This window comes from Hypomesus transpacificus, chromosome 6 (genome assembly GCF_021917145.1).
Source record: "Hypomesus transpacificus isolate Combined female chromosome 6, fHypTra1, whole genome shotgun sequence".
Classification (NCBI taxonomy): Eukaryota; Metazoa; Chordata; class Actinopteri; order Osmeriformes; family Osmeridae; genus Hypomesus; species Hypomesus transpacificus.
In genome coordinates, this window is record NC_061065.1 from 136,246 (window position 1) to 152,314 (window position 16,069).

Sequence of the window (16,069 nt, forward strand, 5' to 3'; positions counted from 1 at the left end):
AATGTCCCTGTACTCACTGTAAGTCGCTCTGGATAAGAGCGTCTGCTAAATGACTAAATGTAAAGTAAATGTAACTGGCCAATTGGGATACGTTATTACATTAGACGCCTTAGCTGTTACACAGGGACTCTGAAAACAGGGCGAAAGCTAGAATTAGCATTTAGATTTGACTAACGATTGAGCAATAAACTCTCTGAAATACTAATACGTTCTATACTTTAAAGGTCCCATTACATGAAAATTTCACTTTAGGAGGTTATTTAACATTAATATGAGTACCCCTAGCCTGCCTTTGGTCCCCCAGTGGCTAGAAATTTCGAAAGGCGTAAACCAAGCCCTGGGTATTCTTCTCCGCCTTTGAGAAAATGAAAGCTCAAACGTTCGGTTTAGAAATTCTTCTCCTTATGTCATCATAAGGAGAAAGGTTACCTCCCCTTTCTCTGCTTTGTCCTCACAGAGGACTTGGCCCACCAATGAGAAAATGAGCTACGACCATGCAAGCGCGATATTGTTTTTTCCTCGAGACATCATGGCTTGCAAACGACCAAAGCATGGCAGTTAGTCCTGCCTCTTTCTTCCTCATAGCATTTAAAACTACAGACACAGAGATGGCACATCCTGAGGAAAGCTTACTGTGGCACTGCTCATAGTGGCTGTAATTCTGCACTAAGGCTGAATTTCCGGAAAGAGACTTCAGTACAGTAGTACTGGACCACTAAGGCCAATATAAAAGCATCCAAAAACAGCATGGCATGGGATCTTTAAAGCCTGTATTTGCAAAATAAATAATAATCAATAATTTATGTACCTTATCCAATACCATATGAAAGTAGTTACTTACTATCAGCTCAAGACAGCAACAGGAGAAAACTTCATTATTTCTCCTTTTTTGAGTGAGAACAGAAACATTTGGTGTAGCTGAGCCTTTTACGGTTACAAAACCGAGACATTTTAAATTGCGTTAATAGTAAAATAGGTAAATTTCTGCATCCTAACACTAAGGATAACACCCAAACAGCATGCGCACTCTGCCTAGTCATAAGCACACCTGCCAAGAGCCTACCTGTCAAGGCCCTGTTCAGTTACTGTTTACCACAAAGCAGACATAAACTTTATTACTGAGACTAAAGGTTGCTAGTTTCCATATGGCATAGTTTAAACTGAGATAGAAAACTGTTCTGAACCATTCTGAAATATGTCCATGCTGCAGAAACAGGTGATCGTGTTGGTACTGGCCTCTCTGGTCAGCTCGTACTATGTAAGTGTGGTGGATACATGTCTTATGATCAGGAGGGTTATTGTATATGTGTGTGCTGTTTCATATGGTATTTATTGAATAATGACTATGCTATGTGTGAATTGTTGAGATGTCCTAAATCCTGAAAGTATATTTGTGTGCAGATACCTCTCTCACCACAGTCTCTGGTGCATGGTAGGTTAAACATATATATACAACATCAGCATACTATATCTTACCACTTGTTAAATACAAGTGTCTGCAATGTCCTTCATTTGAGCAATGATGTTATTCTATTTCAATGTAGACGTTTATGAAAATGGTGAGGATGAAAATCCACTGCTTAATTTGGGTGAGTTGAAACAATCAAATACGCTTTTGTGCATTTAAAACTTATACTTGCAATATTCAATGTCACGTTTGTACTTTGTCTAATATATTTCCTGCAAACTAAAAGCTTTTTCCCTGCTTCAAGATGCAGAGGGGGACTCTGACCTGATTGAAGGGGACATCCTTGTTCCAGTGAGTTTTATAACATTGAGTGAATGTTCCGTTTTTAATCAGAGCTTCTCAATCAGAATTTATACTGTGAACTTCTACAACTTTTTTTATGCCGTTCATCCTTAACAGAAAGGACGCAATGCTCTGATTGACACAAAGTACAGATGGAAATTTCCCATTCCCTACATTCTGTCTGATGACTTGGGTGAGTGTGTTGCCATAAAGAGCCCCTGTGTTTGCTCTATTTTGGGGAAACACCACAGTAGCAGGGTTTGAAACATGCCCTCTCCCTCCCCAGATCTGAACGCTAAAGGCTGTGTCCACCAGGCTTTTGAGATGTATCGCCTGAAGTCCTGCGTAGACTTCAAGCCCTACGCTGGAGAGAAGACCTACATCAAGTTTGAGAAGCGGGGAGGGTAAGACACAAAACTTTTAAAATATGTTTTTTTTTTAATCAAATTGCAAGCAGGAGCAAACCACTTGACAGCACTGTATTACAGTAAGAAAGCCCTGTATTACAGCCTTGACTCTTCTCATAACCTAATATTAAGTCGATGGATGTTACAATCCATCTAAATTGGGATGGGTGTAGCTCAGGGGCAGAGCATTTGACTGCATACCAAGAGTTCACAGGTTCAAACTCCCTCCTGCATGCTGTTTTTTTATAATGAAATACATTGTGATGATCATGTCTCTCTCTGCAGGTGTTTCTCCAGCGTGGGCGACCAGCAGGCTGGCCAGGTCCTGTCTCTGGGAACCGGCTGTGACCACAAGGCTGTGATCGAGCACGAGCTCCTCCACGCGCTGGGCTTCTACCACGAGCAGTCTCGCGCCGACCGGGACGACTACGTCAAGATCTGGCTAGACCAGGTCACTCCAGGTCAGACCGCGGGCTAACAGCCTTCAGCACTCACCTGAGACTGGTTTTGATATGTGATTGGATGAGCATGTAAACTGTTTGCCATAGGTTAACTATTGAACAAATTCAACAGATAAACTATTTTAATCAAATGAGATTAGATGTTTTGGACCTACAAATGTTTATGTTTTACTGTGTTTTGACAGGGCTGGAACATAATTTCAATAAATACAACGACGACTTCATCACCGACCAGAACACCCCGTATGATTATGAGTCGGTGATGCACTACCGCCCGTACTCCTTCAACAAGAATGACAGCGTGCCCACCATCACCACCAACATCCCCGCCTTCAACAACATCATCGGACAGTACCTGGATCTCAGCACACTGGACACCCTCAGACTCAACAGGATGTACAACTGCTGTGAGAACAGAGAAACACTATATTTGTTTGAGAGACTTTTAGGGACCAGCATAAAATTACATTATGTAATTTGTGTTATAATGTACTTGCAGTACAGTATTCCAATACTGCAACGTGGTATGATTACAGAACTAATACAGTATGATTAACAGTACCTGGTCATGTTTTTAAACTAAGCTTGTCTTTTACAAGTAATTTGTGTAGAACTGTTTGTGATATGCTGCTGTAACGCTGCAATTTCCCCTACGTAAATAAAGTATTTATCTTTTTTTCCCTCTCTCTGCCTCTCTCTACCTCCCCCTCTTGCCCTCTCTCTACCTCCCCCTCTTGCCCTTTCTCTCCCTCCCCCCCTTGCCCTCTCTCCCCCTCCCCCCCACTAGCTGGCCCTCTCACTATGCTGGACCAGTGTGCGTTTGAGAACATCAATATCTGTGGGATGATCCAGAGTCAGACGGATGAGGCTGACTGGGAACACCTGCTGGGCGCTGCGGGCTCAGAGGACCACACCCTGCTGGGACGCTGCAGAGGTCAGAGGTCACCTTCAGACCTGGCTGCTGCTCTTACTGCTAACATGATCAATTATGAAAGAACATTTAGGGTTAAGGTCTGTTCACACGTCTTCAATATCATCCATGTTAGCTGAGCAGCCTGTCTCTGGGTGCTACATTTTAGATGCTGGCTATTTCATGCACTTCAGCAGCCAGAGGGGCGGCGCTCAGGAGTCAGCTCTGCTGGAGTCCAGGATCCTGTTCCCCCACAGGCAGCAGCAGTGTCTGCAGCTTTTCTACAGGATGACGGGCAGCCCACAGGACAGGCTTGTGGTCTGGGTCAGGATGGACGATGGCACGGGGACCGTCCGCAAGATGAAGAAGATACACACCTTCAATGGTATTGAGTATGTGTGTGGGCCTGGTGGATGTGTGTGTGTGGAGCTGGTGAGTGTGCACCTGGTGAATGTGTGTGTGAGCCTGGTGTAAGCAGACACTTGTTTTGGACTTGCTGTATGAATGAAGTGTCTTGCAGTGTGTGTTTCTTGCTGTGCCTCTCAGGGGATTCTGACCACACCTGGAAGATCGCCCACGTTCCCATGGAGGTGGGAGAGAAGTTCCGCTACGCATTCCAGGGCGTGCGAGGGGACCCCACCTCTTCCACGGGGGGGATCTCCCTCGACGACATCACCCTGTCAGAGACACACTGCCCCAACGCCGTGTGGACGATCCACAACTTCTCCAGGATCCTGGTGGAGGCTAACAGCAGCATGGCGATGGACAGCCCTCGCTTCTACAGCCCCGAGGGCTACGGGTACGGCCTGCGCTTGAAGCCCGACTCCGGCTACAGCGACTACACGGGCCGCTACGCCGGCCTGTACTTCCACCTGGCCAGCGGAGAGAACGACGGTGTGCTGCAGTGGCCGGCCGTCAATAGGCAGGCCACGCTGGTGGTCATGGACCAGGACCCCGACGTCCTGCTCAGGATGTCGTCAGCACGTAGCCTGACCACAGACATGAGGACCAGTACGTGGGCCGTGAAGGATCTTTTGTTTCTATAATCAGTGAACTAACCCTTTAATGGTGTCATTGTGTGTGTGTGTGTCATCGTGTGTGTCATCGTGTGTGTGCCCCCAGCCCCCGAGGGAACCCTTTTCTGGGACAACCCCACCAAGGTGGGTACGTTTGACCCCAGCTGTGGCTGCTACCGTGGAGAATCCTGGGGCTGGCGTAACTTCATCAAGCACTTCGACCTGCAGCGACGCAGCTACCTCAAGAACGACGACCTCATCATCTTTGTCGACTTTGAGGGTGAGCAAAACCTGAATGTCACTTCTGGTGGAGTGGTCTGCATTGACCAAGTACAGTGCAAGTTACGATCCCAACTGATTATATGTTATTGATACATAATCTACAGTGTGTAAACAACCAAGTTTTATAGAGTAATTGGGGTGTGCCTGCCTTCGGCGAGCACAAACCATTGTTCTCTCTCATATATATTTATTTATTATTATTTTGATTTATTTTTGCCCCCCTAAGCCTCAGTCAATATTTGTACTATATACACAACGTCGGTGTCAAAGGTCTTGGTAGAGATTGAGTTGCTTGTATTGTTCCGTTGCACAGTTTAGGAGGTTACAACGTTTTTGTGGCGAAAAGTGTCTTTAGTCGACGAAGGGTACTCTGTGCTAGCTACGTCACCACGTCAACACACGTTAGCAACGACGCATGGATTTAACATGATAAAGACGTTCTAGCACGCAAATTGGAGCTTGGATTATGAGTGAATGCCACCCCCCAAAATTTCCAACAATTGGACTTTGTTGAGAAAGCGATTTCGAGAGGAACTGCCATCTCAGATTTTTTATTTAGGTCGTGAAAGTCTTCGAGTGCGGGTCGCCCGTGAGACCGCCTAGTCTTTTAGGCGGCAGCCATGCTTGAAAGCGTCACAGTAGTATATTTGTAATTTTATAGTTCAATTTTACACTAAAAAACAGAAAGAGGGAAATGTTATGACGATATGACTATTGTGAAGACAGCCAGGTGGTGAGATTTTAATGTAGGTTGCTGTAAAAACTTTGATTTGTTTGCCTCGTGAGAGCCCCGTCAGCCTCCATTGACGATTGCGGCAGCAACAACAGTGTTGTCACTCGTTGACAACAGTGTTGTCGATCTGCGTCTGATGATCTGCGTCTCCTGCCTGGCCCCCCAGTGGTGGAATCACCTCCCCACCTCCATCAGAGACACAGACTGTCTCTCCACCTTCAAGAGAAGGCTCAAGACGCACTTGTTCCGGGAGTACGGAGAGAACGGTACTTAGGAATGGTTTGTTGAACCCAACGCTAGTTTCCTCAAGGATCACAATGACTCGTGCTTAGACTGTAGCTCTTGTTGGTTAGTGGTAGCTGATTTAAACTGTTGTATTATATTTAATCCTATTTTTATTGCTTTCCTACAGGTACACTTGCACTTAGAGATTCATGTTGTGTAATTGTAATTTGCTTAACTTCATGCTCTTATGGTTTCTTCCCTGTAGCACTTATTTTTGGTTGTTCACAATGTGTACTTCTGTTTTTGGCTACCTGCAATGCTTTGGGGCTATCTTGTTGTTATTATCAGTGACCTATGCACTTTGTAAAGCTCTCTCTTGGAAGTCGCTTTGGATAAAAGCGTCTGCTAAATGAATAAATGTAAATGTGATGAGTATTTTCTTAATTTCGTACCAGGGTCAATTTGACATCAAAATGGAGAGCAGTGTTTTAAAGATATGGCGATTGTGAAGACAGCCAACACGTCAGCATATTTTTGTGATTTGTTTAAAACTTGGAATTTGAGTGAGACAGTGTCTTGTTTTGACGTTAGCCTCAGAGTCACAGACTCGGCTTGCCCTCTGGCAGTGTGTCAAAAGAAACATTCTAATTTTGGGCGCTTTCAAACAATCAGTGAAGTGTGGCTAGCAACTAGCTTCACTCTACTAAACTTCTTTTATATTAGCCATGTCCCCCTAAATTAATGTCAAACGTATTTACGTTTTGGGGGGCATATTTTCAGTTAATAGACGGTACTATTTGAATCGCAATTCCATCTGAAATACTGCCAGTGACAACGTTGTTACAGTAGCTTGTTCTCAAGGGGGTTCGCTTTTTTTAAAGCGTGTTCTTAATGAATTTTGCTATATGAATAGGCTACCCAGCTAACATGACGTTGTGGCAACGTCGTAGCAACGTTATAAAGAGAATGTTGTCAGTTGGTCCCGTGGACAACGTTGCCGTGACGTCGTACCTTGGTCGGCTGGTTACGTTATTTTTTGGTCCCTTGGACAATCGCATTTATAAATGCTTGAACATATCACTAGAAGAGAAAACTGACCCACCTGCAACCAATGCAAGCAAGCACACCCTACAATTTCCCCAGAAATTGTACCCTCTCTAGTTATTAATAGTCACGCTGATGTGTCTACAGATATTACATCCCTCATCAAGACGGAGGTTCCTGTCTGACCAGTGGAGTGAAGCCAGAACGCAGGAGGCCAGCACGCAGGAGGCCAGCACGCAGGAGGCCAGAACGCAGGAGCATCATGCTGGATCTGCTGGGAGGGAGAATTTCCCGGGTCTCTTTTAACCAGGGGCGTAGCCACGGGTAGGCCTGGGTAGGCAAAGGCTTACCCAATTTGTTCTAAGGCCTACCCAAAAACGAAAATATCTCCCAAAAATTATGCACCGGGTGCACATTGCAGAGTAAATAACTACAAAAAAATTAAAGGTACCTATCCATATTTTTCTAGGCCTACCCGAAAATATTTTTTTTTCTGGCTACGCCCCTGCTTTTGACTGATTGAATATTTTCCCATTTAAAATAAAAAAATGTTTTTGAGCTTGAGTGTTTAATTTAGTCAGTATTATTATTATTATCCCAACTGCAAATACAGAATTTACTATGAAAATCAAAGAACCCTAATAATCCAATAACCCTCAACCCTAGACTACTGTGACAGACAATAACAGAAGAAAATACACAATAAAACATTTTAAGAATAAGGGCTGGGCGATATATCCAATATTAGATATAATATTACAATATTTTTGACAACTTTTTAAAATGTCCTGAATAGCAAATATTTCAAATCCAAGCATACTTGTTTCTTTTTATCAATTATTGAGTATACAAACACACACAAGAAAGAGAGGGGGTACAGCAAAGCACAAATCATACAAAGACATTATAGAGAGTACAGACATTAATTGTTTTGAAAATTCAAGCATACTTTCCCAAAGAAAGCGACAGACGTCCAATATTACTTCACATATCGAAATATATATCAAATATCGAAACATTTTGACAATATCGAGATATCAAATGTTTATATATATTGCCCAGCCCTAGTAAGAATACATTTGACATAATTCTTCAATTTTTGTTGCTGTCGGTGTCATATATTATATAAAAAAGATTGTAAAGCAGATACCATACAGAGCTTAAGAGGTCAGACTGTTTACAAAGGGCATGTGCAGAATCAGATAAACAGGTTTATGGACTAATCAGTTCCATCTCACATTGAGAAACAAGGCCATGTGTGAGGGGCAAGTTGCTGATCAAACAGATTAACAGATCAAAGTTCCTTCCAGAAAGCGTCTTCATTATCTTAACTTGGCACTGATCACAGTGTGAACACAGGTAGAGTGGAGGTAGGTAGAACTAGTCAGAACCAACATGCTGGCTCAGTGGAGAGTCGCTGCTCTCACAGCAGTGGTGGTGATATTAAAGGTGAGATGGTGAATACGAAAGGAATTCAAGTTTGTTCATTGTAAAGATGTTTCACTTAGCTTTTGAGCTACTGTGAATTGTATCTTTTTTCTTCTTCAGGTGCATGCTTTTCCACCAGCTCACGGTAAGTTTTGATACCTGAATGGGCTCGGCTCATGCAAGTCACAGGAATACATTCACATTTGACTTTATGTGTGCTTGAACATCCAGCATTTTGTTCTAATATCGTATGTTTCCACTGGCGGCGTTCTTCTGTCTGATGTTAGTTGGTGAAGTAGATGAAGACATACCTGACATCAACTCTAGTAAGTTGTTTCTTCTGTCTACAATGCATCTTTTACCTACACTTAATTTACACAATGACATGTTTACAATACATACTTTGCATGCTGCAAGTACACATACATTATCACTCATAATTAACTGAAGATGTACAATATTGTCTAAAAAGTATTGATTCTCTTATTTCAGAATTAAACTTGGACCTTTTTGAAGGAGATATTGCTGGAGATGTAAGTGAACACATTTGTTTCCCAGGTGAGTAACAGAGCAGCACCTGTATGTGAGGCAGTACCTGACCTGTTCTTGTCTCTGCAGTCGAGGAGAAATGCAATCCTGGATGAAAACATGAGATGGAAGTTTCCCATTCCCTACATCCTTACCGATTCTCTTGGTGTGTAACAGCCTTTTCACACCAAGCACACAGGATTCAAAGCTACACTTCTCAACTACACTATTCCTATTAGAACTATATTGTTCTTCAAAACTGCCTAAATCTTGCTTCCTCACTTTCCAGACCTGAATGCTAAAGGCGTTATCCATCAGGCATTTGAGGCCTACAGACTGAAATCCTGCGTGGACTTTAAGCCCTATGAGGGAGAGAGCACTTACATTTCATTCACCAAGCTGTCAGGGTAAACTATATTACTGCACCGTCAGGGTAAACCATATTACTGCACTTCAACTATTGCTGAATTTTAGGAAACATGCAGACGAAACATAAAATCTAAGTTCTGGTGTGAAACAATACATTAAGAAACAGTTCTGCAGGCACAGTGTTCCCGTCCAGGCCAAACAGATCTCAAGCAGTGTGTCTCCAGGCTTCAGGAATGTTATGTAATTCATTAGTGTTGGATCTTACACTCATACAAGAATATTTTTATTCATCAGCAAACTGACTCATAACCTATTTGAAACCAGAACATTAGCATGCTCTATGTAAGGTAATGACGCTCCTTCTAACATTAGCATGCTCTGTTTTCTGACAGGTGTTGGTCGTTCGTGGGAGACTTCCGGACCGGACAGAACCTGTCCATCGGGGCACGGTGCGACACCAAGGCCATCGTGGAGCATGAGCTCCTCCACGCGCTTGGCTTCTACCATGAGCAGTCTCGCTCTGACCGGGACGACTACGTCAAGATCTGGTGGGACCAGATACAGGAAGGTGGGATCTTGTTAGATATTGTTAGATAGTATTGTTAGATATCGGACTAATCTGAACCAGGGGCAGTTTTGCTGTATGCATGAACTGACTATGGCAGCTATCTTACTGATCTCACAGAAGGACCTGTGTGTGAAATGCTGACCCACCTTTTTTTTGTGTCCTTGAGGTAAGGTCCTGTGTATCTGTCAGTCGGATGAAATGTCTGTGTCTGGTTATTCAAAACAGGAATGGAGCACAACTTCAACAAGTACGAGGATAACACCATTACCGACCTGAACACACCATATGACTATGAATCCATCATGCACTACAGGCCGCTGTCCTTTAACAAGAATGAAAGCATCCCCACCATCACCACTACCATCCCAGCTTTCAATGAGATCATCGGTCAGAGACTGGACTTCAGTGCGGTGGACCTGACCAGGCTGAACCGACTGTATGACTGCGGTGCGTAGCTCCAGAGTCCTTTGGGTTGTTAGGGTTGGGAATAGACTGTAATACTTTATTTGTTGATAATATTATGATCAAAACGGCGAGGGCTACGTTTCCCGAAAGCGTTGTAAGCCTAAGTTGATCGTAGAATCCATCCTACGACGAATCAAAGTTTTACAGGCCGTTCTCAAAGACATCGTGGCTAAAGTGTCTCTTGAAAATGTGTTCTTGTAAGTACATAGATTAGCCTACTCCTTACGAGCATGTTTGGGAAACGCACTTAATAAATATAGCTGGTTTAGTTTTTTGTTTGATCGTTGCTACAATCCATCGTCATGGGGAATCGCAGCCCAGTCTGAAAGTAAAGGGAGAAACAACATATATGGGAATTAGCTCCAGGTTAGGACTGGGTAGAACTCAGTGGAAGAGCATATGACTGCTTAATATATACATTGCATAAAATGGTTACTTAAACATTAGGATCTGTAGATAAATGTTAGATGGTGATGTTGAGAATCAGTGATCAGTGTAATGATGAGCATATTGGAACAACAAGCCTCCGTGTTGCAGCTTCCACACACACTCTCCTGGACCAGTGCTCCTTTGAGCAGATCAATATTTGTGGAATGATCCAGAACAATGAGGACAGCGCAGACTGGGTCCAGACCCTGAGGAGTGGGATGGAGACAGACCACACGCTGGCTGGACGGTGCAGAGGTACTGCCTTGGGAGACATTCCATACAGCACACCTGAAACAGGATGCATGTGTCCTTATTGTTTAGGTTTGTACACGTCATGTTCATTTAGAGGTTGCAGCACTAGAAATAAGGACAAACTAGCACCATGCAAAGACAAATAGAGAGACTCACAATGTGACATTGGAGTTAAAAAAATATGAGGCTATGGATCCATATACATCACCTGTATACATGTACACATCATATACATCACCTCTATACATGTACACATCACATACATTTACATTTTACATTTAAGGTTATTTTTTATCCAGAGCGACTTATCCAGAGCAAGTAAGTACAGGGACATTCCTCCCGAGGCAAGCAGGGTGAAGTGCCTTGCCCAAGAACACAATGTCATTTGTCAGAGCTGGGAATCAAACCAGCAACCTTCTGATTAATAGCCCGATTCCCTAACCGCTCAGCCATCTGACCCCCTCTGACCCCCTGTATACATGTACACATAATATACATCATAACAGCATACACAATATTAACAGCCCTTTGTCACCAGTGGTTCTTTTTCTTGGTATGTTAAATTTCCAAGATGTGTCAATTCTGTATCAATGCTAGAAGTTGGTGCAGAATCTCTCTTCTTTTTCTGTTTGACCCTCTCTGTAGATGTCGGCTATTTCATGAAGTTTGACACGTCGGTGGGAGAGGTTGGGAACAGTGCCATTCTGGAGTCCAGGATCCTGTATCCTCGCAGGAGCCAGCAGTGTCTACAGTTCTTCTACAGGATGACAGGACATGCTGGGGATAAGCTAGCTGTCTGGCTCAGAACTGATGATGGGACAGGCAACGTCCAACGTATCAGGAAGCTGCACACCATCACAGGTAGTATCTGGATGGGGATGAACACCAGGGGCCAGACAAAGGGAACTGTGTTGAATGCATACATCATCATTTCCAAGCACTGTGTTTGCAAACGGTGCACATGTTTGTCTGATCCAGATGTATTTGGGATTTTGCACACGTGAATGAGCTTTTCCACTTCCCATCAACTCCCCTTCTACATTTGACTAGCTTTCTGTATAGTTGTCAATGCTGAAAACATGTGATCAGTCTGTCTGTCTGTCATCCGGTCAGCAACAGTCGTGTCCAGCGTCTCCTTTGTCCCTTGCAGGAGACGGTGTTGGCGTCTGGAACATTGCCCATGTGACCCTGACGGTCACAACGAAGTTCCGCTACTTCTTCCACGGCTCCAGGGGTTCCACCGTCTCTTCGGGCGCCATCCTCCTGGACGACATAACCCTGACAGAGACCGCCTGTCCCAGGGCCGCCTGGACCATCCAGAACTTTACCCACCTGCTCTCCAGTGAGCCGTTCGGTGGACGTGTCCGGAGTCCCCGGTTCTACAATGCAGAGGGTTATGGTTATGGTGTTGACCTTTATGCTAACGGGAGGAATGGCTCCAGTCCTGACTATGTGGGCGTGACCTTTCACCTCTTCAGTGGGGAAAACGACGCTGTCTTGGAGTGGCCTGTGGCGAGCCGCCAGATGACCGTCACGATCATGGATCAAGACCCAGACGTCAAGCTGAGGATGTCGTCCTCCAGGAGCTTCACCACTGGTGGGTCGAGACTCCAGATTGATCTGAAGTCTTTTACTTTAGAGCCTTTAACTGCAGGTCAAGTAGTCGCAGGGTATGATAGTGTAACCCTAACCCTTTAACTGCAGGTCAAGTACCCCCCCACCACCTGCATATTTGGTCAAAAGCACAAAAGGAACATATGTTTCAGTAGAGCTCTTTGTCTTCCATAGAATACACCATTTATTTTAACTGAAATGTAGACAGACCCCTAGATTTGGACAGAACGGCTGCTGACGTAATCAAATTGAAATGTTAATAGCCCTAACCCTGACCCTCCTCAGTGTAAACACCATCACAACGCCCTACAATACCGGAGCAGTAGAAAGTGTGTCAACATACATGACTGACTCTGTTTTGGGTCCAGATACCAGCCCCAGTTGGAACATACATGACTGACTCTGTTTTGGGTCAAGATACCAGCCCCAGTTGGAACATACATGACTGACTCTGTTTTGGGTCAAGATACCAGCTCCAGTTGGAACATACATGACTGACTCTGTTTTGGGTCAAGATACCAGCCCCAGTTGGAACATACATGACTGACTCTGTTTTGGGTCCAGATACCAGCTCCAGTTGGAACATACATGACTGACTCTGTTTTGGGTCCAGATACCAGCTCCAGTTGGAACATACATGACTGACTCTGTTTTGGGTCCAGATACCAGCTCCAGTTGGAACAGGCCCACAGCCTCCTCGGGATCAGAGTGGGATGAGAGCTGCCGGTGCTACAGAGGGCCTGAGCTGGGCTGGGGAACCTTCATCTCTCACAAGCAGCTGAATACAAGAAGCTTCCTAAAGAACCAGGACCTCATCATCTTGGCTGACTTTGTTGGTGAGTATATAATCATGACTTCCCACATGGCTAGGTGTCCTCAGTGTGAAAATTAGGGCTGTCTCCACTTAGTCGACTCGATTTTCTGGTCGATATGCTTTTGGTTGACTAAGACTTTTTTGGTCGAGCTGCCATATGGCAATGTGAGATCTGATTCCCGCTTGTGTCATCATTGCTGAATTAACGAAATGTTCAACAGAAATTGTAGATTATATTATTTAACACAAATAAACCAACTCTAAAAATATATAATTTAAAAGAAAAGGTGTCACTGTTTTCCCTATTGTTAATCTGTGCTTTGTTTTGTTTTGGTATTTTGCACACAGCACGAGCACAATTGGCTGCAGAACTACAAACTCTGCCATAGCCTACTTTGTCGCTGTTATTAGTCAAAGAAATCTGTGGTATGGCAGCATTTCATTAAAGTACATTTACAAAGTACCGGGTGACTCGAAAAACGTTGAATGCAAACTCTGCCAACAACGTTTTTTTCTTCATAATTCAACGTCAAATGTGATGTAGCCTACCACCTGAAAAACTTAAGTTGGTCTAGCCCTACTTCGCTAATGCTAACGCGCTGGGTTGGAAAATGAATATGCCTATTATAAGAATCACATCCAAATCGAATGACATTATCTTCTCCGGCCAAGACAACAAAATCTTTCTCTGTTGCAACGTTCCCCACTTAACTTCTACGTACATTTACATTTATGCATTTAGCAGACGATTTTATCCAAATCGACTTCCAAGACAGAGCTTTACAAAAGAGCATATGTCACGGATCAGAACAACGTGGTAGTCCCAAACATTGCAAGCAGCCAAAACATGAAGCATAGGCTACATTGTCAAACTAAAAAAAACAAGTGGCAAAAGGGAAGACCCATAATAGTTATGCAGTTATACAAGTTACAAATTAAAACAACATGAACCACAAAAAGTGCAGGACTGTACCTGTAGAAGAACAATCAACAGTAAAATATTTCACAGTGAGTACAAGACTTTACTTCGTTGTAACCAACCTACAAGAGCAACAAGTCACTCAATAAGAGTCATTGTGATCCTGGAGGATCGTAAGTTCATCAGATGGCTGAGCGATGAGGGAGTCGGGCTAGTAATCAGAAGGTTTGCCGGATCGATTCCCCGCCGTGCCACATGATGTTGTGTCCTTGGGCAAGGCACTTCGCCCTACTTGCCTCGGGGGGAATGTCCCTGTACTGTAAGTCGCTGTGGATAAGCGCGTCTGCTAAATGACTAAATGTAAATGTAAGTTCACCTGCTGCAAGTATTCAGGCAGTGATAAGTGCGCTCTGATGATTTGCATGATTTTCAACAAACAATATTTTTTATTTGTAGTACATTGTAAAAGATACTAAATACCATCGGCATTTGGTTACAACAGGACTGGTGATATGAGTCTTATTATTAGTAGGCTATTAGCGGCTGAATCTCCAATGTCCAGCAGCCATTGAGTCAGATCGCGAAAATGTTTGTACGTTTTAAAAAAAACGTTCGATTAGTCGATTTTCAGACGTTTTAGTCGAGTCTTGGTCAACCAAAGAAAACCTTAGTCGGGGACAGCCCTAGTGAAAATATAATCATGACTTCCCACATGGCTACGTGTCCTCAGCGTGAATAATTACATATCAATTATGAATAAAATAAATGTCTGTTGTTAGACTTGACCCACCTCATAAAGACGGAGGTTCCTGTGAAGCCTGTGGTGCCCAGTGATGACACTCTAGAGAAGCAGAGTTCAGAACTGACCAATCATAGAGCTGTGAGATCTGCGCCCAGTTCTGAACTGACCAATCAAAGAGCTGTGAGATCTAGCAGCCCATGTCTTCCCAACCACTGCCTCAACGGTGGAGTGTGTGTGGTGAATGAAGGGAAAACTTCCTGCAGGTACATGCAGTACACTCTGTAACACTCACACAATGCTGAATTAGTCTAGATTGTGACACCAGTTTGAAAACAAATCTGTGTTTCCCTTTCCTTGCATCTTCAGTATCCTTCTGTAAAACACCTACATTAGCAGTGGGAATATTTCAGGGTGGAATGGCAGTGAAGTAAAATGGCAGGCAGTCTTAGTCAGTTTTTATATTAAGTGATGTATATTCTTTCAATCACCATATTTTCAAGAATAAGAAAATGACACACAATGCAAAACAATGACAGATATATGTCCCTACTAAATGTTAAATTTTATTGCAGACAATTTTTTTTTTTTACTTGTGTAAACCTTAATCACTATTCAAGCCATCAAAATAGGCTAAACTGCTTTCAGCAAACACATACATTTTCTTCAGAAAATGAAAACATCACACTATTTTCTTCAGACAATGTCCCTTATCTAGTTCCTTAAATACAAGTATTAACTTCTGGACCAGTGATACATATTGGCTGTTGTTCATTCCACTCCAGATGTGCCTCCGGCCAGGCCTCCTTCTACGCTGGCGCCCGGTGTGAGCAGCAGCATGTGGACAGCACCATCGTGGGGCTGCTGGTGGGCGGAACGCTGGGGACACTGCTGCTGGCTCTGGCTATCCTGACTGTAATCAGGAGCGCTCACTGAGTTGTTCACTCACCTGGACCATCATGCTGGACAAAGAATAAGAGGGTGTCCATGGGTCCTTCAAAGGTCTTAAATTGGTTGGAATGCATTTTCACTTTTTTGCATGTAATGTTATGTGCGAAATTGGTGAGAATCAAATAAAATCGAAATTAGAACTTCCTTACCAGCTGACAAATCACT

The 16,069-nt window shown here is 43.6% G+C and overlaps 2 protein-coding genes across 3 annotated transcripts; both read left to right on the top strand.

The window, feature by feature from the left end:
* The first annotated feature begins 1,185 nt into the window (after positions 1-1,185).
* mep1a.1 (meprin A, alpha (PABA peptide hydrolase), tandem duplicate 1) lies at positions 1,186-7,386 on the top strand. Of its 2 annotated transcripts, none has more exons than XM_047021804.1 (13): positions 1,186-1,258; positions 1,402-1,432; positions 1,545-1,589; positions 1,713-1,759; positions 1,868-1,943; positions 2,037-2,154; positions 2,443-2,618; positions 2,804-3,025; positions 3,406-3,552; positions 3,698-3,913; positions 4,075-4,539; positions 4,651-4,824; positions 6,976-7,386. In XM_047021804.1, the coding sequence occupies exons 1-13, from the start codon at positions 1,196-1,198 to the stop codon at positions 7,011-7,013; spliced, it is 1,818 nt and encodes a 605-aa protein (XP_046877760.1). In that variant the 5' UTR covers positions 1,186-1,195; the 3' UTR covers positions 7,014-7,386. The 2 variants fall into 2 exon arrangements, with proteins under 2 accessions (XP_046877760.1, XP_046877761.1); XM_047021805.1 differs by having other exon boundaries at positions 1,196-1,258; positions 1,719-1,759.
* A 770-nt stretch (positions 7,387-8,156) lies between these two features.
* mep1a.2 (meprin A, alpha (PABA peptide hydrolase), tandem duplicate 2) lies at positions 8,157-15,919 on the top strand. Its single transcript, XM_047021432.1, has 14 exons — positions 8,157-8,277; positions 8,377-8,401; positions 8,544-8,582; positions 8,749-8,789; positions 8,875-8,950; positions 9,074-9,191; positions 9,546-9,721; positions 9,947-10,168; positions 10,724-10,870; positions 11,513-11,728; positions 12,018-12,464; positions 13,144-13,317; positions 14,994-15,219; positions 15,739-15,919. Exons 1-14 carry the CDS (start codon positions 8,224-8,226, stop codon positions 15,887-15,889), a joined length of 2,112 nt encoding a protein of 703 aa, XP_046877388.1. The 5' UTR covers positions 8,157-8,223; the 3' UTR covers positions 15,890-15,919.
* The last annotated feature ends 150 nt before the right edge of the window (positions 15,920-16,069 follow it).